The 21,423-nt window shown below is 38.0% G+C and overlaps 5 protein-coding genes and 1 non-coding gene across 6 annotated transcripts; 4 read left to right on the forward strand and 2 right to left on the reverse strand.

The window, feature by feature from the left end:
* The first annotated feature begins 401 nt into the window (after nucleotides 1–401).
* LOC101297451 (xyloglucan galactosyltransferase KATAMARI1-like) lies at nucleotides 402–2,078 on the forward strand. Its single transcript, XM_004301738.1, has one exon. It carries the CDS (start codon nucleotides 402–404, stop codon nucleotides 2,076–2,078), a length of 1,677 nt encoding a protein of 558 aa, XP_004301786.1.
* A 612-nt stretch (nucleotides 2,079–2,690) lies between these two features.
* Nucleotides 2,691–2,762, forward strand: TRNAG-UCC. Its single transcript has one exon. It is a non-coding gene; the product is annotated as a tRNA-Gly (tRNA).
* A 43-nt stretch (nucleotides 2,763–2,805) lies between these two features.
* LOC101291054 (PGR5-like protein 1B, chloroplastic-like) lies at nucleotides 2,806–5,486 on the forward strand. The gene is made up of 7 exons (XM_004300380.1): nucleotides 2,806–3,198; nucleotides 3,302–3,364; nucleotides 3,431–3,517; nucleotides 3,868–4,096; nucleotides 4,242–4,315; nucleotides 4,413–4,511; nucleotides 5,106–5,486. Exons 1-7 carry the CDS (start codon nucleotides 2,980–2,982, stop codon nucleotides 5,196–5,198), a joined length of 864 nt encoding a protein of 287 aa, XP_004300428.1. The 5' UTR covers nucleotides 2,806–2,979; the 3' UTR covers nucleotides 5,199–5,486.
* Nucleotides 5,487–5,753: 267 nt separating this feature from the next.
* LOC101292313 (uncharacterized protein C20orf24 homolog) lies at nucleotides 5,754–8,245 on the reverse strand. The gene is made up of 4 exons (XM_004300384.1): nucleotides 7,844–8,245; nucleotides 7,505–7,608; nucleotides 6,256–6,385; nucleotides 5,754–6,146 (listed from the first exon to the last, which is right to left on the reverse strand). The coding sequence occupies exons 1-4, from the start codon at nucleotides 7,958–7,960 to the stop codon at nucleotides 6,108–6,110; spliced, it is 390 nt and encodes a 129-aa protein (XP_004300432.1). The 5' UTR covers nucleotides 7,961–8,245; the 3' UTR covers nucleotides 5,754–6,107.
* An 863-nt stretch (nucleotides 8,246–9,108) lies between these two features.
* LOC101312448 (oxysterol-binding protein-related protein 3C-like) lies at nucleotides 9,109–14,016 on the forward strand. Its single transcript, XM_004300369.1, has 10 exons — nucleotides 9,109–9,212; nucleotides 10,165–10,258; nucleotides 10,692–10,808; nucleotides 10,901–10,973; nucleotides 11,075–11,193; nucleotides 11,341–11,462; nucleotides 11,974–12,150; nucleotides 12,534–12,678; nucleotides 13,086–13,264; nucleotides 13,396–14,016. Exons 1-10 carry the CDS (start codon nucleotides 9,109–9,111, stop codon nucleotides 13,640–13,642), a joined length of 1,377 nt encoding a protein of 458 aa, XP_004300417.1. The 3' UTR covers nucleotides 13,643–14,016.
* A 989-nt stretch (nucleotides 14,017–15,005) lies between these two features.
* On the reverse strand, nucleotides 15,006–16,925 carry LOC101314954 (DEAD-box ATP-dependent RNA helicase 7-like). The gene is made up of 6 exons (XM_004300377.1): nucleotides 16,551–16,925; nucleotides 16,206–16,337; nucleotides 15,975–16,118; nucleotides 15,765–15,876; nucleotides 15,607–15,677; nucleotides 15,006–15,483 (listed from the first exon to the last, which is right to left on the reverse strand). The coding sequence occupies exons 1-6, from the start codon at nucleotides 16,914–16,916 to the stop codon at nucleotides 15,319–15,321; spliced, it is 990 nt and encodes a 329-aa protein (XP_004300425.1). The 5' UTR covers nucleotides 16,917–16,925; the 3' UTR covers nucleotides 15,006–15,318.
* Nucleotides 16,926–21,423: the final 4,498 nt, after the last annotated feature.

Genomic DNA, 21,423 nt, shown 5'->3' on the forward strand with positions numbered 1-21,423 from the left:
CCAATCCATTTTCCCAGATATTAGTCCATGCACAGACCTTTTCATTCCCATGCATTATTAAATACATCCATTCCTTCTTTGTGAATTCCACAAATCTTATTGCTTGCTTCCCAAACAACGATTCGGATTCGTATTGGTCTTTCTCTTTACCATTTCCCTTACATGGGTTCGAATTCTTTTGCTGCATCTCTCTGTCACATAATGTTGCAGCGAGAGGGTGATTCTTGTTGATGCAAGATAGACACAAAGAAGAAACGACGACGAATCAAAGAAGGTTCAGATTAAGGGCCTTTCGTGACAAGATGGGAAGGCCTGTAGTGACAACCGGAACGTGTCGGTTCGTAGTCTTGGCCTCTTTTCTTTTATGGTTGCTATTGGTTTGTGCATACTATTCCCAGTATATGGTCAGCAAGGGTGTCATGATCACCTTGTTCAATCACAACATCTTCGAAGACAATGTGGTCGTTGGTGCCTCAAATTCTGTTGATAAAAAACCCGATGTTGATAGGAAAATTGTTTTCAATGACCAAAGTGGTGCAATCATAACCAAAGATGCTTTTGATCATTCTGGAGAGCATGGAAATTCAAAGAAAGAAATAGGTCAAGAAGCACATGATAATTCTAGAGGGAATAATGAAGCTCAGATTGATGTGAATAAGGTTAGTAAACTACCCATCAAGGAGGAAGAGATTCATGCTGATACTAAATTGGATTTCGAATCTGAATCTGAATCAGATTTATGCCTAGGTAAGTACATCTATGTCCATGACATCCCTAGCAAGTTTAATCAGGAGTTGATACAGCACTGTGATTTACTTAGCAATTGGACTGATATGTGTGAGTTGTCATCAAACTTGGGTCTTGGCCCTCATTTTCCAAATAATGAGAGAGTCTACTCCAAAACTGGTTGGTTTGCAACAAACCAGTTCTTGTTAGAGGTCATATTCCACAATAGGTTGAAGCAGTACAACTGTTTGACAAATGACTCCTCTCAAGCTTCAGCAATATTTGTGCCTTATTATGCTGGCCTAGATGTGTCGCGCTACCTTTGGGGTTCCGGCTATAGAATGAGAGATTCCGGGGCACTTGAACTTGTGAAGTGGTTGAGAGAAAAACCAGAATGGAAGAGAATGTGGGGTAGAGATCATTTTATGGTGGCAGGAAGAATCACTTGGGATTTTCGGAGATTTACTGATGAGGATTCAAATTGGGGGAACAAGCTTATGCTTCTGCCAGAGTCGAGAAATATGACTATGTTGACAATTGAATCAAGCCCTTGGAGTAGTAATGACTTTGCAATACCATATCCAACATACTTCCACCCTTCAATGGACACTGAAGTGTATCACTGGCAGAACCGAATGAGAAGACAGCGAAGGAGGATCCTGTTCTCATTTGCAGGCGGTCCGAGGCCTAATCTTAAGAACTCTATCAGAAATGACATCATCGACCAGTGTAAAGCTGCAAGGAGAAAATGCAAGTTGCTAGAATGCTCTACTGGGCCAGGCAAGTGTCACAAGCCGATTTACGTGATGAAAATGTTTCAAGGTTCTGTGTTCTGCTTGCAGCCTCCTGGTGATTCTTTGACCAGAAGATCAATATTCGATTCTATTCTAGCTGGGTGCATACCTGTATTCTTTCATCCTGGCTCGGCCTACGTCCAATATGTGTGGCACTTGCCAAAGGACTACACCAAATACTCTGTGCTTATCTCAGCGTTCGACATAAAAAACAAGACGGTCAGCATTGAGAGTGTCTTGAGTAGAATTTCAGGACGGGAAATCGTGAAAATGAGGGAAGAGGTTATAAGATTGATACCAAGAGTTGTGTATGCTGATCCAAGTAACAAGTTGAAGACTCATGATGATGCATTTGATATTTCTGTTAAGGGGGTTCTCGAAAGAGTTGACACAATTAGAAAGGACATGAGGGAAGGGAAAACTACTAGTTTTGATTTTGCAGAAAAGGTGAGTTGGAAATTCAATTTGTTTGGGATAAAGGAAGAACATGTATGGGATCCTTTCTTTGAAGAGCAGGATGAAAAGGCTGCCAAACAAAGAAAATATGGAAAAACATGAAGCATTTTATTGTTGTTGTAGAGGTGTGCTATAGCTAGCTAGTTTATTCTTATGCAAACATACACTTTCCCTTCTTCTATTTTTTCCTTCTTTAGTAGAGACATTTTTTTTTCCTTCTCTCTTGTACAAAATATTGATGCTTTGGCCGGAAGTTGGAACATTCAACAGAAAAATCTAGATTTAGGTTCTTATTCCTTTCTTTTCTCTCTCTTTTATTCACAATATGGATGTCATTCATACATTCATACTCTCTAAACTTCAAGCAGGAACAACTAACCACATATTGGTCTCATTACAAACCTTATCCACAAGCTACAAGTACTACAACCAATATAAGACAATACTTTGAGAACGAAAATTATTAAACCAAACACATGTTGAATAAGACTTTCTTCTGTGTTTCGGTGTTAGCAAGCTATTCTGTATATAATAACTTAAAATTTTTCCGTGACAAAATAGTTTTGAAATATATAAGGCGGAAGCACGTCTATAAATTCTTCCGAATATCAAAAAACTTCATCGAAATTTTCATCATTTGACGTTGCAGGAATTTTCTTTTACTTGAATCGGTAACAGAGTTTAGTAGCTGTGAACAATATTTTCATCAAGCAAGCGTCTGTAGTCCAACGGTTAGGATAATTGCCTTCCAAGCAATAGACCCGGGTTCGACTCCCGGCAGACGCACTTTTTTTCGATCGATTTCGTCTCTATCTTATCTTTTTTGTTTATCGAAAACGACGTCGAATCTATAGCCAGAAAAGTATTCTTCTCTCTAATTCTTGCCCAGAAAAGCTAAACTCATCCTTAGCCAATCAACCAACCCAGATATTTACGCGCCAAAACCATTTCCGTGGCCCAAACTCTCTCTCTCAGCTTGAGCTTGAGCTTGAGCTTGAGTCTCATGGCCAGCACGGGCGCCTCCTTCGCTCCCCACTTAATCGGCTCCACCGAAAGTTCCAGAGCCCTCCGAACCGGAGCTCCATTCTCCGCCCGGATCTCCACCGGCGGCAACAACCACCTCGCCACCACTCGCGACGACCTCGCCGCCGGCCCCTACTGCATCTACGTCGGCCCTATCGAAACCGCCAGCAAAGAAACCCTCGAAGCCCTCTACCGTCAAGTATTGATTTTCCTGTTTTCCTCTCTCTTTTTCGTTTCGATTTTATTTTATTTTTCCGGTGAGAATTTCAGTGTTTGATCGGTGGTTTTGGTGCACGTGGCAGGCACGTGATGCGTACTACAGTGGCGACCCTTTGATAGTTGATGACATGTTTGATAGAGTAGAGGTATGAGTATGTGTGTGTCTTTTTTCCTTGTGTATTGCAAACTTACATTTTTGATTGGAAAAACAGTTGAAATTGAGATGGTATGGTTCGAAATGCGTTGTGAAATACCCCCGGTGCAGTCTGCGGAGACAGTCGGCTTACGCTGATGCTGAGGTGATTCATTTTGATTTTAGTTCATGAATATTGCTCAACTAGTAACTATAATTTGTTTCATAAGAGTAGTGACTAGTGAGTAGTGCTATTTCTAGCTCAAGTTCTGTATTGTTTTACTTGAGCTTTGCTTTGGACTATGACCTATGCATGTTTAGGACATCATCCAACTGCTTGAGGCGGCTGTTAGTCATTGCGTGTATGTGACTTACTATCCTCTTTCGTGTCCGTGATTTTCGTTTGTATGTGTTATGGGATATGAGAAATGTATTCTTTGTAATAGACTATAGACCAAGGTTATTTTCATGATTTCTGTCTCTACTTTAATATTGAGTGACATGGATGTAGGGCAGGCAGACGTATCACAGGTTTTTGCATTAGCGAGCATATGGATACTCTTTCTTGCGTTTGGCAGTGCATCGTGTCTCATGCCCATAATATACACTGTTGGCCTTGCTTATCATGATGCATTCAGTCCAGGACTTAGTTATGTAAATCAAGCAGCTGCTTTTTCCATGCTGAATGGTGTTCTCTTTATGACATTCGGTTCTGTCATTGGTTACCCAATTGCAGCTGCTTCGGGTGAGTTAATATGCATCCGTTATAATGAAGTTTTTGTTAAATTCAGAAATCTGAAAATCAGTAGTCCTTGGGGGAAATAAGTAAGTTCTATTCATCTTATAATTGATTGAAATGTCAGCGTTAATTTATGTTCCTTTACTCACAGTTAAGGTACTTGAAGGACTATGGAGGAACGACTTGATGGCACTGAAAGGGGCGTGCCCGAACTGTGGGGAGGAGGTGAGTTGATCATGATAGATGTTGTGGGCAAGAGCTTCTAAAAGCTGTTTACTTATATTCATATCATCCCTTTCACTGATTGGCATATTTTCCTCAGGTGTTTGCATTTGTGAAAACAGATCAGTCTAATAACTCCCCACATAGAGCAAATTGTCATGTATGTGAATGCTTGCTAGAATTCCGCACCAAGGCTGAGGTAATTTAACTGCTTCTTTTCCCACACCAAAAATTGATGTGTTGTGAAAATCTATGAGAAGTTAGAAATATATACCCGAGGATTATTAAATTTAAGTTTGGATTTAAGGCATGCATACAGTGTCATATTTTCTTAAGAAGTTCTTTCAGTGGAACAAGACCATAAGTGTCTTTTATTACCATATATCAGGAGAACTTTAATCTACATTCATAAGAGGTTAGGTGAGAACTTTAAGTATCTTTTAAACTACATTGCTAGCTCTCTTAAGAGGTGAGGTGAAAATGAGAATCACCTCAGTAAGAGTCTAAACCCTACACCCTAGTAACTTGAGATCAAGTGCCTCACTTTCTCACTTACCATGTACCATGTATTCATATTGCCCCTTTTTCCTTGGTCCTATTAATTACACTTTTGTGTTGAAACTGCCACAATTCGCCATTGCTCATAATATTGCCTCTTTGTGTTTGTGAAATGAACTCTGATTTGAGTTACGAGGCTGAAAAAATAAATACATGTTCAGTCGCCATATGAAATCATAGAACCACATTTATGGTTTATGTATTGCTTGCCTGACCGGGTTTAATTTTTGTGTAGAAATCCCTTTCGCCTCTGGGTAGAAGATGGGTTTATGGACGTATCTATCTGGTTTCAAGAAAAGGTCGAGGTCGACTTCAAAGAAGGGATTAATGTATACATTATAAAGCTCATGTACAGTAGAGCAATTTTTTCCTGCTCCTTTTGTCCAATTGTAATAAACTTAAACTCAATCTTACCTTTGTAGGAGCAATTCATAAATACCAGAACAGGAATAGGATTGTAGGATCATTCTATAGATTGTTATTCTTGTGCCATGGAAATGCATTCTTAGAAGTTTAACTATTAGAATTGTCCGGACACTTGCTGTTACTTTTGATGCATTCTGATATGAGCACTTTGTGAAATGAGAGCATCCCTTTGATGTTCTCTTATCATCAATTTCGACCAAAATACTTTGTAGATTTGTTGTCCAGATTATTCATCTATATAATTGATAAACCTTCCAACCTATCCGAATGATCTTAAGGCCTTCAGTTGGAGCCATGAAGGTCACATAAGCATTCGCAGTGTCAAACTAAACATGTTAGAGAGATCAAAACAAGACCACTCAATGACGTGCATAACTGCATATTGCACTTGCACTCGAATACTCGGTAGTCAAGCACATAAATCTAGCCACATAACAAAAGAATACGGATAGATATCCCCCAAAATAGAACACATCCTGCTCGTCAACCACCCGAAACAACTGTGCAGCTAAACCTACTAGAATTTGATAGCAGGCAATTTTATTAATGGCTACCAAAACAATTTTGATTCTCATCAGTATCTTGCAGGTCATACATTGCTACATAGCGTGGGTGTTCATGAAGAAACATTGACTGAAACATCTATTCACCATAATCAGATGCTATAGCATGTCCATGCTCATATTCATAATGTTGCTTAATCATAAAGAAATGAGCAAACAGTAATGCCTTCATAAGAAACTATCTCATTGTATCCGAGGCTATCGCTCTTCATGCAGCCAATTCCTAGTGAAATTGAATGGATGGCCAATCAGAAGTGTCCCAAGCTGTATACTAGAACCCATGCAAGCTGAAAAACAGAGAGAGAAGACATGAGAACAAGATCAAAGACCAAAAAGAGGCTGTACCGATACAAGATAGTAAGTAAGGAGAATAGACCGCAAATGATAAAACAGTACCAGAAAAAGAGTTGTAGATGCAAAAAGTCCCTCTTGGAGGAGAGCTCCATGACCGCCAAATTCTTCTTCATCAACCTTCAGTATCATCGCATAGTAGCCATATATAATCCCAGTGGATAACGCGAGAAAACTGTAAATCAAAGTCCACCTCACAAGGTCAACAAATAGTTTGACAGTAACTATAAGAGTAAGAAAAATGTTCATAGAAAGTGGAAGAATATGCTACATTAGTGCAGACAGAAGATTGAGAACCATGAAATACCATATTTGAACAAATTAGGCAGGAAGCGTAGGACATTCATCACAGACACAAGTACATTTTAATTGTTTCGTCTAGACTTAAGGCTTTTTGCTTGGTCTAGACTTGAACATAAGTTGTCACTACATCCCATGAGTACTGCATGACCACAAAATGCTATCAAAGTGGAAACAGTTAAATGAAAAAAGTGTTAACACCAAGACCCCTTTAACTATGAGACTAGGTGCTGTTTCTTTTGGATAACCATAATATCAGAAAAGAGCACAGCACAGAAAATCAATTAATGAGCCATTTCTACACTTGCTCATCAAGGAAAAACTATGCCAAGCAATGTCATCAAACCTTTAGTTCAAATGACTGGCTGTGCTAGTATTTGTTTCAAACTTTTAATAAAGTAACAGCTAAAAAGCCTACAGCTCATCTCTGAGGACTTCAAGGACACAAGACATAGGAATTGTTCAATATTTCCTCTTTTAGTAACTCTATAATTAGCCGAACAATACTATACTCAAAACAACAATAAAAAATAACTCTGTGAATGGAAAGTTATAAAACCTCTACAACATTATTGATCCAACAAGAATGAAAAACGAATCGTTTTGTAGTTTAAAAGTAGCACCTAGATCCAAAATTTGTCATGGTGTATATTATTTAGATCTTCTGAAAACGAGCAGCTAAAGTCCAAAACAAGCTATAACGTCCACTATTAGTGATTCCTACCCTTTATTTTAAGAAAAGCATTTATTGATTATTACAATTTTTAACCTACACGATTTCATCTTCCCAAGCAGGTAGCAGAAACAAACCTCTTAAGCTTCAAGAGGTCAAACATTGTCTCCCAACAATCCCCTACTTGCCTTGCTAGAATTCACGATTGTAATCAAATTTTACTAGAGTTATAGTATCCTCTACTTGGTCTTATCATATTTCACATAGAAAATTTCATTCAGCAGCAATACATGTGATAGTTGAAGGTAGTGCTCAACTTACAGGAGAAACCATATGCCTCCTACCAAGGGCACCGCACCCCATAGTAGCCCACACACAAGCGCCACGCCTTGTCGAATCCAATGCAACACATCTCCCAATTGATCCTACACCAAAAACACAAATCAAACACCTTATATTCAATTTATTAACAGTTTCAACTCACTATCAATATAATTAAAAATATATTCAATAAATTCGACCGTTCCAATACTTTTTATTAACTTCAAAACCCATCATAAATCCCACTCCAAAACTTTAGAATCCAAAATTCTCATACTACCTCAGAATCGAATCGAATCGAATCGAAAGAGAGAGAGAGAAGCAGAGGCAGAGTAGTACCTTGTCCCAGGAAGCTTCTGGATCGAGCAACTTGGCGAACTTGAACGGAGACAAGTGACCGCCGTTCTGGTGCTGCTGCGTCTGCTGATACTGACCGTTCGCTTTCGCTTCTTTCATAGCTTCCGCCTTATGTTACAGACCGAGTTTTGACCGGCGGCGAATCGGGAGAGACGATCGGAGCTGGTTTAGGGTTTTGGATTGGGCGGAGAGGTAGAGAGAGAATGTGAATGTGATCGGAGTGAAGTAAAATTAGATTTAAAAGGGGACAAGGAATTGGGTTTAATTAGGGAATAGAAAATTGAAGGAGCTTCGCTGTAGATCTGAGGCGATTGGGTTTGGCAGAACAGAGATTCATTTCTTTGTAAATACTGCTCCTCCTTCCCACCACGTGAGACTGAGACCAGAGAATTTGATACCCAGTCGGAGATTGATTATCACCCGGGTTACTGTTTTGTTTTGGGCTCATTGGAATATTAATCTGGGCCTCTTTCGTCTTCGTCTTATAAATACCAGAGCTTCTTCCTCAAAGCCCAATATGATATCGGCACCCAGGCAATACCTTACGCCTAAGCTCAATGTTATGCTTAACAAACAACTGATTATTTTCACAACGCAGCATAATCATTATATGATTATTTACGTGACATGTCTACTAGTTGTAGCAGTATTGTTACAAGCACGTCGAGTAACAAAACTACTTGGTTTAATACCTTTCACGTGTTTCGTGTAGTAACACATGTCAAGTTTTGGGTCAGAACAAATAAATGTTTTTGGATAAACTTCTTAAAATGTTTTTGATAGACTTTTTCAAATTCTAGAAACACTAACAAAGGACGCATACCTAACTATACCGTTTCATTCTTAGAGGAAAAAGAAATAGACGCTTAAATTAGTTTCACTTCTTTATCTCTTTCGTATAAAGTTCCCTTCAATCCAAAAGTCATGCAACACTAAAAAAAATTAAAACACTACTAAAACTACATCTAAAACACCATACCATTCATCTAAAACACTACTATTCGTACACATTTGAACTCCAAAATAGAAAAAAGGAGTACAAGAGAGAGAAGAAGAAAAAAAAAAGGAAGAAAGCACGCGCCATTGGAGGGGCGTGGAACAAATTAAAACGTAGCCTCCAATTTTGCCGTTGGATATGTTTATATTTTTCTCTTGGGTTCATTTCTGTAAAGACTTGTTGCAAAAGCCTTCTTAGTTTTTCATAACATTTGTGATCTGTGGGAAATATCGAATTAGGGTTTTGAGAAATGAGTGGCCCAAGCAAGGATGAGAAGAGCGAGGGGGGCTTCTTCGCCGCCATGACTTCCGGCCTCTCCGTCTTCGGCAACGCCATGCACCGATCCGTTGGCGGGTCTGCTTTCCTTTTCCCTCTTCTCTCTCTTTTTTCAATTTTCAATCTTGCATGCACTCGATGTTATCGAAAACCCTAATTGTGTTCTTTCTTGCTCACAATCAGTTTTTGTTGATTTGGACATTGCTAAGTTGGTCTTGAGCTCTGACTTATTGATTGGATTAACCATACAAGAAATGTGTCTGTTTTTGTGTACTTGCATTCAGTGATGCCTGTGATCTCTTTTGGTTTCGATGGAGAGCTCCATTTCTGTTGTGTTTTATTTATTTATTTATTTTTTATGGTTCTGTTTTTGATTTTGTGATAAGGAAGCTGAATTTGGGTCTTGATAGGTGTGTCGCTTTAGGGGTTTTAGGTTTGATGTGTGCGAGAGAGCGAGATACAGTGGCATCTTTAGTTTCGGGAATAGTTAAAAGTTGGATTGTTAACTTGAGCCGGAATGTTAAATCAGCTAGTGAGCTAGGCAGCATATGCTAGAGTGTGAATGAGGACCTGAGTGCATAATGTTTAGTCCATTAAAGATAAATTTTAGAAATACCAATTTATTCTTGAAGATTCGATGTCTGGCATTGATATTAGATACTTCTGCTTTTGCCTTGGATGGGAATTTAGTATTTTGTAGGGTAGGGGTGAATGACTAGAATCAAATTCTTTTTCATATTATGAGTTTGTGAACACTACAGAGAGTAAATGTCGTAGTGATAGCTTCATTCTGTTTTTGGGAAGCGTTTCCATTAGTGTTGTGCATAACTGTCTGCAGGGTATACTCAATGAACTTTGGATAGTGTCCCGTGGGAATTTCATCAAAATGCATAAACATAACTTCGTCTTTTCAGCCATTAGTTCATCTGCTTGTGTGCATATTGATAAAGGAAATTATCCGGGTACTTCTGATTTGTTATTTAAAAGAGTGAGTTCTATCAGCTGAATGTGATTCTCCTGTTTCATTTAGGATGCTTGGTCATGAAGGGGTGGAAGTTATAAATCCAGATGGAGGCAAAGAAGATGCAGAGGAGGAAGCTCACCGAGGAAGATGGAAGCAGGAGGTTTGCAATTATTTCATCTCTAAAATCTCTCTTTGAAGGATTTGTTGCTCTTTTATCATCTGCATTTGGTAATTTATTTTTAATCAAGTCTATGTTTTTTATAAGAGGGTTGCTATCTGTTCAGGAAGGAGCATCTTATTTTTTTGTACTTATATAAAACTTTGAAGTGGCACTATGCCAACTTTCATGTTTAACTCCAGATGCAATGCTTCTAGAGTCGTAAATGTCAATGTGAATTTGTGATAGGTATAAAATTAACTCATAAACTGTATCAGTAAACAGTCAATACAAAGATATGTGGCTTTGTAGCATTTTCTCGTCAGTTCCTCCATTCCCATATAAAAGTAGAAATATCTGTATTCTTCTTCATGAAATGCTGTTGATTCTACTTAACCTCAATTTCTTATACATCTCTCCATTTTCTATATTAAAGGAACGAGACAGTTACTGGAAGATGATGCAAAAGTATATAGGTTCAGATATAACATCAATGGTGACTCTTCCTGTGTATATCTTTGAGCCAATGACAATGCTGCAGAAAATGGCAGAGGTTTGTTCTATACATCTGGCTGCAAGTCTATGCCTGGATAGTTGTGTTGTATATATAGTTTGATTGTTTGGTTAACTGTGTGATACCTACAGCTGATGGAATATTCACACTTGTTGGATCTCGCTGATGAATGCGAAGATCCTTATTTGCGGTTGGTGTACGCCAGTGAGTATGGCTTTCCTTCAATATATATTTTTCGCTTGTGATGCACAGCCAAGTTTCATTTTATGGTTGATGAATCTATACATGTGTATAATTCATTGCAGCATCATGGGCCATCTCTGTCTACTATGCCTACCAGCGAACATGGAAACCCTTTAATCCTATACTTGGGGAGACTTATGAGATGGTTAATCATGGTGGGATTACATTTGTTGCAGAGCAGGTGAGCTTTTGAGGGCCATGATTGTTCTAGTTTGTTATGTATATGACAAGCCCCCCTTCTCGTGGTGCTCCACATTAGATTATCTCTCCTACTCTTTTTTTAAGATCATGAGTACTCTTAATTGACCGTCATACAATATTATTCCAGGTCAGTCATCATCCACCTATGAGTGCTGCTCATGGTGAAAATGAACATTTCACTTATGATGTGACGTCAAAGCTGAAAACTAAATTTCTAGGGAACTCTCTTGATGTTTACCCAGTTGGAAGGTATTGCAAACTCTGCTTGTTCTTCAACATGTAGTTTTTGATCTCCCAACAACAGATGTCATGCCATACGCTAGTAATTGCTGATAGAAGGTTTTACCTCTTTTTTTCTTGTGGTTTAGAATGGTTTGTAAAGCTAATTCCTTCAGAACTTGATCTCTTCGCCTAGAAATTAAGGAGTTATGGAGTTCTGGAAACTAGAATCATGTATAATTAATGATCTGCTTTGGCTGCTTTGTAATTAAATTTTCCAGAAGGAAAAGGATGTAAGAGTTAGATATATTAGATACCTATACGCATATTTAAATAGTAGATGACATTATTTGAATCATGCGCATGCGTTATTTTAGAATTCAAACTTCTGTTGGTGAGTGGTTGGCTGTTTAAAATTCTACATAAACAAGTGAGATTTGTCATTATGATGTTTTTTTTTCTTTTGTTTCTGTTGATTATTTATTCCTTGAAATTAAAAAATTGGAAGAAGCGTTTAGTTATGTAATCTGTTTGTTTGCAGAACACGAGTGGCGCTTAAGAGAGATGGTGTAGTCTTAGATTTAGTGCCACCTCCCACAAAAGTAAACAACTTGATATTCGGAAGGACTTGGGTTGATTCACCTGGAGACATGATAATGACGAATCTGACAACTGGGGATAAAGCTGTGCTATATTTCCAGCCCTGTGGCTGGTTTGGGTATGAATTCCTTCAAGCCTCCTTTATGCTGTCTATGAATTATTCAAGTGTTTCAAACTTTCGATAACCATGTTATTACTGCTAGAACTTTGTAGTTTAATGAGATTTGAACTTTCTATTGTGACCTCGAAGTTTCATTGGAATTGATTTCTGACCTGGTGTGTTTTCTTTATGTATATAAATCAAGAATAATGCTTCAAAATAAATGACTCACTGGATCCTGAAATGAATGAAGTATATCAGTACAATCTACTAAATGAATTTTGAAAATGTTGCTTTTAATTTATAACCTTCGGTGTTGGTCAGAAGAATTTGTTTATAAACCATGTAGTAGTTACATATTTTGCTAGTGGTGATAAATTTAAAGTTGTATTTTGTTACAGAGCTGGCCGTTATGAAGTGGATGGATATGTTTATAATGCTGCTGAGGAACCTAAGATGTTGATGACTGGGAAATGGAACGAATCCATGAATTATCAACCATGTGACATGGAAGGGGAACCTCTTCCAGGAACAGAATTAAAAGAGGTACTCATAGTCTATCTTTGTCGTATATTTTTGTCAGTCACGTTTCAGCTCCAAATGCGCAACTGTATTCTTCGAGTTAAGTTACATCTATTATTCTTATGGAGAGCATTCCAATACTGTCATATTGTATACTTTATTATAGAGCAAATTGTGTACATGTAGAGCATGGTAAAGGCCTGTTACTCATGCGTTTTTAGTAAAATTTTCACCAGTATTTACCTACTAGGTTCGGTTATGTTCTGTGGGACAGAAACAAAGGGTTTGAAGAGGACGAGGAATAGTTTACTTGGGATTCTCTATATTCTGGCACATTGTTTTGTCTGGACTGTTGCTTGTTTCATGCAGTTATATTGCTAGCTATATACTAAACAGTCGCTTCTGGCATTCTTAAACAATGACATCTGCAGGTTTGGCATCTTGCTGATATTCCGGAGAATGACAAATTTCAGTACACATACTTTGCACATAAAATAAATAGTTTTGACAGTGCTCCTAAAAATTTTTTGGCATCGGACTCGCGTTTGCGCCCTGATAGATACGCACTTGAGAACGGCGATCTATCCAAATCAGGTGCAGAGAAGAGCAGGTATCCTTCTTTTCTCTCACTAGATTCTTACTTTTTCCAAAAGGGAATCCAGTGTTAGATTATGTGTAATATTTTTTATTTTACTGTGATGACCTTGGAACCTGTTATTTATGCTTTGTTTCTCTTTTAAGATTGGAGGAGAGGCAGAGAGCTGAAAAGAGAGAACGAGAAGCCAAGGAACAAAAGTTTACACCAAGATGGTTCGAGTTAACTGAGGAGGTAACACCTACACCGTGGGGTGACTTGGAAGTCTATCAGTATAACAATAAATACACTCAACACCGTGCTGCAATTGATAGCTCTGACTCTGTTGATGTGGTTGATGTGAAATCAATTGAGTTCAACCCATGGCAGTATGGCAATGTGTCCGCAGAATGAGGTATATACCCCATTTTGTATTAGCTTGTTTGATTCTGATACTCGCCGATTTGACTTTTTGGTTTGTGGAAGCAGTTGTTGTTATGTGTACATTGTATCCCATTCCAGAGTCCTTCCTAGCTAGCTAGCTTTGTTCCTTCTCCCTACCCCAAATCTCTGTTTGTCACTGATATCTCTCATAGTTTAGAGAAAGGCAATGAAACGGAAGAAAGATTAAAGAGTTTGTTCGGTTAATGATATGATATTTGGTGCCAAGTCTCTGACTTGTAGAACTAGCTACTTGGTGCCAAGTGAAACCTTTTGTTCCTCCAAATCTCCGTTTGTTACTGATATCCCCCATAATTTAGAGAAATGAAATGGAAGGATGTTCTAAGAGTTTGTTAATGCTATGATTTGGGGTGCCAAGTTTTGACTCGAAGAACGAGCTACTTGGTGTCACGCCTTCAACTGTTTCAACACTTCCCATTTCAGAATCACTGCTGAGTATGCCATACTTGAGTGGCAAGTTAAGTTACCCTGAGTTTATGAATCTGAATATGCTGATTTCTACCATGTGTTTAGTTATGTACCCAAGTTTACAGCTGAAGCGGAAGAAATACAGTAGTCGTGTGTATCTTGTACGGATCTTGTTAGTTATACACTAAAGGATTTTTGAATAGAAACACTAAAGGATTTTTGAATAGAAACAGGCATCAAAATATCTTTCTCCAGTAAATGAAGAAACATATATGTTTTAAAGATTATGAGATGCAGATGTAGAATTGGAAAACTCCCATCGAGTAAATTAGAGTATTAAGTTCAATAAAACTCATTACAGTACTTCTCTAGGTTTCACCGCGTGATTCTATAGCACCCTCCAGCCTTGATTGGAAAGCCTATCATTTTTTCTATCAGAGGAACCACTATGGGATCGATGGGAAAAACCTATTGTTTCTTCAATCAGAGAATAACGAACCGTACCACCTCTTCGTGCAAACCTATCACCAGGGCAGGCCAAATCTTCCTCATCTCGCTTTTTATAGACTGGCTCTGATCAACTCATGTTGGCCTGCAAACGTAAAACCTAGAGGACGCAGAAATATAAATTCAACTTATATGGTAGGCGTGCCTAAGTGTTCAATTGTCCAAAGGCCATGGCTTAAACTCGAATGCTGAAACACTCGTATGCTTATGCAATATGGTAATGCTACGATGTATGGTGCTTGTAGTGCCAACCCTTTTGGCTCGTTTAGCTACGCTTCAGTCAATGTCAGTTCATAAATTTTGGATATACTGGTTACTCTTCTCTAAATGACAGGTTTCCTCCTTTCATCAACATATTAGCTCCTTTCGCTCACAAGTAACGGAGCAAGGATAAGAAATTAATCAGACTTGGTACTCCATGGATTTTGAATCATGAAAAAACCTCAATCCAGTACAACACTTGTAATTTTCTCATGTAAATAGCTGAGTTTATAAAGTGGACATTCCTGTGAACAGAACTGATGTAGAAGCAGTGGGAAAGGGAAAATCCACCAACTAAAATAAAGCTATAAAAGGCTATGTCTCCTACTGAATATCTTCTTCATGATCATATATGATCTTGCCTTCACATCGATTTACTTGCATCATAGCTTCCGACCCTTAAATGCGACCTACATTTACAGATCACTACCTTGATGGCCACTGTTCTAGGTTCACCATTTGTTGCCATAGTTGCCGCGACCTGCCCCTTCTTGATTGGAAAATCTACCATTTCTTTCATCAGTAAGACCACCCTCGGATGGACTGGCCTTCCTATTTTCATTACTAACCAGTTCAACCTCTTTATAGTTTGATTTAAGATACCTTGAGCAAGCAATCTGAAAAAGAAAAATGGAATTCGTTCATAGGTATGTGCCAAAGGTCATAGAAGGAAATGTCAAGCCAATTTCTATGTAGAAACTCTTTGGTTCAAAGTTGACAACTCGGGTTCATATACTTACCTTTTCCACGTAACGGGGCATGTGGGTACTGAAGAGAAGTGTTTGAAATTTAGTTACATCATTAACCTTGCCTGCAAATTGAAACAGAAATAGATATAAAAGATATGTAGTCTAGCTTTGTGAAATTCTGAAAACACCATTGAACAATTAAGGTATACCTAGAATGAATTCAACATCTTCAACTAACCCTTTCTTCCACAGTTCATCAGCGTCACCAAGGACCCGAAACTTCAAACTGCTCAAGTCTATGTTGCCCTTCTCTATATGATCCTACACCAAACTCACATTACTTCAGCTTGGAAATTTGGCAAAGCTAAATACTACAAGAACTCAAAGTAAATACCAGAAAGTACTTGATCGATCTCTACCTTTACACGGCCAGGTGTTCCAACAATGATATCAATCCTGCCTCTCTTTAACTTCTTTGTTTGAACCTTGTGGGAGGATCCTCCATACACACAACATGATACTAGTCCCAAAGAACCACCATAAAATCCAAATTCCTTAAGAACCTGAATGCACCAGATATAACTGTCACGGACATTAATCTGATACTAAAGCAAAACAAACTTAGCTTGGTGGTGGTAAATGGCATATACCTGTACGGCTGAGTCCCTTGTAGGTAAAAGTACCATAACACATGGAGCCTTGTGCCCAGTCTTTTTAGATTGTTCTGCAGAGCCATTTACTAGAGACTCCAGGATGGGTAGCACAAATGCCAGAGTTTTGTCCTGCACGTAGCATTGCGACAACAATATAATGTCCAACATTAACACAAACCTGCCATTCAATCTTCTAAAATGTATTCATCAAACAAATGCCATATTTCTTACAAGTGTGATAACAAATTCAAGTTCATTTTTACCATTACAATGAATCTTTTCTATAGATTTACCAAGTCCCAATGTATGATGTTAAGTCGAAAGAAGTTAGTTATTGAGTACCTGGTCAGCAGGAGCCTGTGCCAGCAAGTCGAACCCATCCAAGATGGTATCAAAGGTCCTGGCCTGGATTGGAGACAAGGACTTGATCCCTCTCTCCTTCAACTTAGCCCTCAATGGCTCTGAAATTCGAAACTTCGACACTGCATTAGGGGTCTCCTCCGCCTTGTCTTTCTTTGATTTCTTCTTAAGCTTCTGTACCTCCAGCTCGCTATTGGGTTTGGCAACCACGTCTGTATCCAAAGCCTTTCGCTTGTTTGACTCTTTCTTGCTCTTCTTGTCGATTCTCATCGGATCCGGAGCTTCTATGTTTTCCTTCTTCGCCTTCTTCATCTTCTTCTCCTTCTTTTCGGAACCCATCGAAGGCATGATGCTGGTGCTCTACTGAGTGAAACGTAGAGCTCGAAAACCAGAGGGGTAGTGTTTGGCTACTTTTTATTAGGGTTTAGTTCTACTGTTCACTGGGCCCAGGGGTTTATAAGCCCACAACCTATAGTAGCCCCAAAAAAAATGAAACGAATTGTTAACCCCGCAGGCCCGGCCCAACACTAATTCTTGTGTTACAATCAGCAGCTTGTGGCAACAACGCCCACACCAGATAGTCTAGGTCGCTTCTTGAACCCCTAAATGCAAATGCACTTCCCTTCATCACCAAGATAGGAATATCATTCAGTATGATTACATGTGGTTAAACATGGTCGGAAAAGTAGCAAAAATACCAATCGGTCCCGGGAAATGAAGGAGATTAACTTGCAGACACCCTGCCCCTGAGATCGACCCATCAGGACAACGGCCAACTACATTAAGCTACTGGTTCAAGACGGGTAGCTGAAACTTGTGATGAGGAAGTTCTTCCAATTAATTAAAGATCCAAACTAGAGTCTCACAACACTACTACTAACTTGTTTGGCTCTGAGTAGTGAGTACTCTTCTGGTCTTCTTGGCCTGAAAGTGTCGACACTAACCGGCCGGCCTCTCAACCACTGCCTAAAGAAGGGAGACAGATACGTTTAACTTGCATGATGATAACATGCATGTTCGCTTTGTCCAAAACAAACAACCTCTTCTTGTAGCAGCCGAGGCCTGCCAAATCAAGGTGGCCAAAGCCCCTCGCTTAAACTCAGATGTTGAAAGACGTCGGGTGGTGTTTTACACAGTGCTTCGCAGTTTCAATAGCGCGTTCTTGAAAAACCACGAGCTAACAGTTAATACTCCGGAGCACTATAAAACTTTTGAAAATGGTTTATATGCAACACATCGCAAATTTGCAATGTCACCTTGATGACCCTATTACCTGCCATTTTGAATCTAAAGTCCATGAATCTTTCTCATACACCCTTTTTTATGGACCCAGATGGCGAGATTCCCTCCGAGCAGTCATGTCCCTCCCAATTTAACGAGTTCGACGCCTCCATGATTAAAAAGCTTTCTACCCAGTTGAATTCGAAATTCAAATTACTAGCTAGAAATGGCATGTACAATTCAGAGACTGATTGCCTCCCACCCAATGTCCCTTGTGAAATAATTCATACTGAAACAATTGAATTTGAAAGAATGAACAAACTGGGGAGTGGTCGTTTTCGAGTGCACCTGATTTGCTAAGAGGCTATGGCCCTCCATTACAGATGCATTACTTCTTTGATACTTCTTTTGAAGTCTAATAATTATAATTAGCCGACAACCTACTGTCTAATAAGTCGGATTTCACCTTAACCCATCTTCATCAATCTTGTTCAAAATTGTTGTACTTGTTCAAAACTCTCATGACTCATGACTCATGACTCATCACCTCCAATTACAAACCTTGAGCAGTTTGGTGAGCCAACATCAATCAACAAATGAAATTCATAATGTTAAAATCATTGCAACTCTTGCATCATGAGATTCTGCACAATCATCTTCGAAGCTCAGTAAAATCAACAGTTTCCAATTAAAAATCCATGTAAAATTAATTGATCAAACCTTCGTACCTAGCCTATTAACGATTTATCGATCAATTCATCCATGATGAAACTCACACTAATATATGAAACTAAACTTATAGTAAAATTTACATCAATCAACGATTATATTAATTACTAACGTAAAATATAATATAAAATCAGCATGCAGACGTGTCATTTATACATATACGAGATACTCATTAACAAATTCCTTGTAACTTGTAAATTATTCTATCATAGAAGAACTTAAATTTTCTTCTATGCATGACATGATCTCTTTAGGATATATGTATAAGACAGAGCTCCTTGTGCTATCACTTCCATGGCGCCATTCCTCTCTTCTTAACTTGGGGGTGTTGGGTGGGTACAGTGGAGATGGCTTTGCCTTTAATTTTAGCGTATTCTGTTGAAGAACTAACCGGGTATTCCGAATAAGTTCTCCATTTAAAATGTGGGGAACAATTTTTATGCTTATTTTGTGAAAAATGAAGATAAAGTTTGAAGCTTCCAATCTTCATCGCCTGGATAAGTCATGGGTCAAAAGCTTACCATTTGGCACAGTCAATTATGCCATGCTATCTTTCTTTCTTGCTATAGCCTTCTTCATTGGTCTTCAACTTCATTTTCTTTTATACTTCTTTCCTGTGGTCGAGTCTACGCGGTTATATAATACAAAATATCTATACATATCATAATGTTCATCCGGTCACAAACTCGTCAAGAATCATCTCTTTATCTCTTTATGTGTAAATTCAATTATGAATAGAATTATTTTTAAATAGAGTTATTTTAGTTTTAACCATTAAATGTAAATCGTTAAAAAATCGAGCATAAATCTCGATTAATCAGTTAGTGACCGGATGAACACTACTGTTTATACTTGTATCTTTTATGGCCTATGTATAACAGTCACTCAGTTACAAGACTAATTAATTTGTAGCTAAAAAGACCAAGATGGAGACAGTATATTATGATATTTTAGGGGAACAATTTATGATTAAGTAGCGTGTAACTAAACCCATTGAATCTTATTAAAGTGTGCTTATAGTTCTGTTCTTTATAATATCCACCAGATTTTGGTGTTGAAGAATAAGAATCTATCTGCTGCCAAAAAAATAATCAAACACTGATTTACAGACTGTTGGGTTGCAAAGTCTGTGTTTGAAAGGCTCCACGGAACAGAAAGAGAGATGACCCCAAATTAGATTTATGTTCATGATCAATATGAGAGTAAGAGATCTGGGTGTTACTTTTACGTCAAGAAATACTTTTCTGTTACGTGAACTTGAATTCTACTTCCTCCAGCAAACACTTTCTGTTTTGAAACGGAACATATTCATATATATGGGATCAGACTTTTCTTTCTTCTTACTATATCCAGATTATGTCAATGGCTTTCTTCACAGATTAGTTTTTCGCTTTGTTGTAATTACTTATAAGTTGTAACTTAGTTAAGATTCAGAAATTCTTAAAGAAGTAGTTTGCTTGGCACACGCGTTTAAGACACCTCTATTTGGCTATAGGGCATTTTTCCTTTATGTTTAAACATCTTTACAATCTCATGAGGGAGTTGAACATATTAAGTTCAAGACTTACGAGACAAGTCTGATCATCGCAATATGTTTTGTTTGCATTTTGCAGTCTCTTTGCGCTCTCTCTCGAAGAGAAGCAGCAGCGCGCTAGCTAGGGTTTCACGCATCCTAGGCGTTTCCCCTTAGCATAATGAAGGTGGAGTGTCAGCGCCTTGCTCTAACCTTTGATCCATGGGTTGGTGTCTAGCTTAACCCAACCGAATGCAATCGAGTTTCTTAACATTTTAGCACGCCAAGTGTTGTGTTTGCGACAGATTATTATTAGCTTATGCATAAGCTCACATTGCTTGATCATGTGATGGGCTAATTGCATGCCATTGCCAATGTGATAGAAAATGTGAGTTATCCCTTATTACTCATGTGACACCACTCTTTTATGAATTGTAATTATCCCTTATTACTCAGACCCGTTATAACTAACACCTAAGATTTTAAAAAGAAAAAGACATTAGTATAAAGGAGACAAGCAACGTTGTGGTCACATTGTTGCCATGGCATTTCCAAAATGCACTCAACATCAGCTGGCACTTCAACAAGGCTTGCGGTAAACAATGTTACATCAGGCAAGCGTCTTATTTTAAAAAAAAAAAACGGCTTTAGTTGATTATTACGGATACATAACCTAAATTCATGTCTTTGTTACTTGTATTTTTAACGAGATTGCATGTAACAGACAAATGAATCTAACGGCTGAAAACAAAGACACAATCTTGAGTCATAATTCAAGGTTGTAAATTTAATACATGTAATTAAGTTCAACTTGTCCCTCGTAATTTCTTTAAAATGATCATTATGTAAACATAACATGAAACAGTAGTATTCACCTAGTCGGTAATTGACTAAAAGATTCATGATTAATCACCATTGGATGTAAATCTAAGAGTAGAGAAAATTATTTTTTAAGTTGAGTTGTTTTGTTTTTAACTCTTAGATGTAAATCAAACGGTGACTGATCATAAATATTTTGATCAATTATTGACCATATGAACACTTTTGACAAGTAATGAGGGTAAACTATATATCATGATTTACATGAAAATATAATGAACACTTTTGACTGTTAACAAGTAATGAGGGTAAACTATATATCATGATTTACATGAAAATATAAAGCAAGAGTGCAGTACAAAGTAAAATGTATTATAGTAGTTGATTGTGAATCATATGAATAAATCTCACTTAGTAGTTAATTATTCACCTAAAACATGTGTGTTCATGGTATTTTTCTTATAACAATGTATTTTATACAAACTTTTCTTTTATTTTATTTTATTTTCTGGTGTGATTTATTAGAATCACACATATATGCGCTGTCGCCAAGAGATTTATCCAGCCAATAAA

This window comes from Fragaria vesca, linkage group LG5, assembly GCF_000184155.1.
Source record: "Fragaria vesca subsp. vesca linkage group LG5, FraVesHawaii_1.0, whole genome shotgun sequence".
Taxonomy (NCBI): Eukaryota; Viridiplantae; Streptophyta; class Magnoliopsida; order Rosales; family Rosaceae; genus Fragaria; species Fragaria vesca.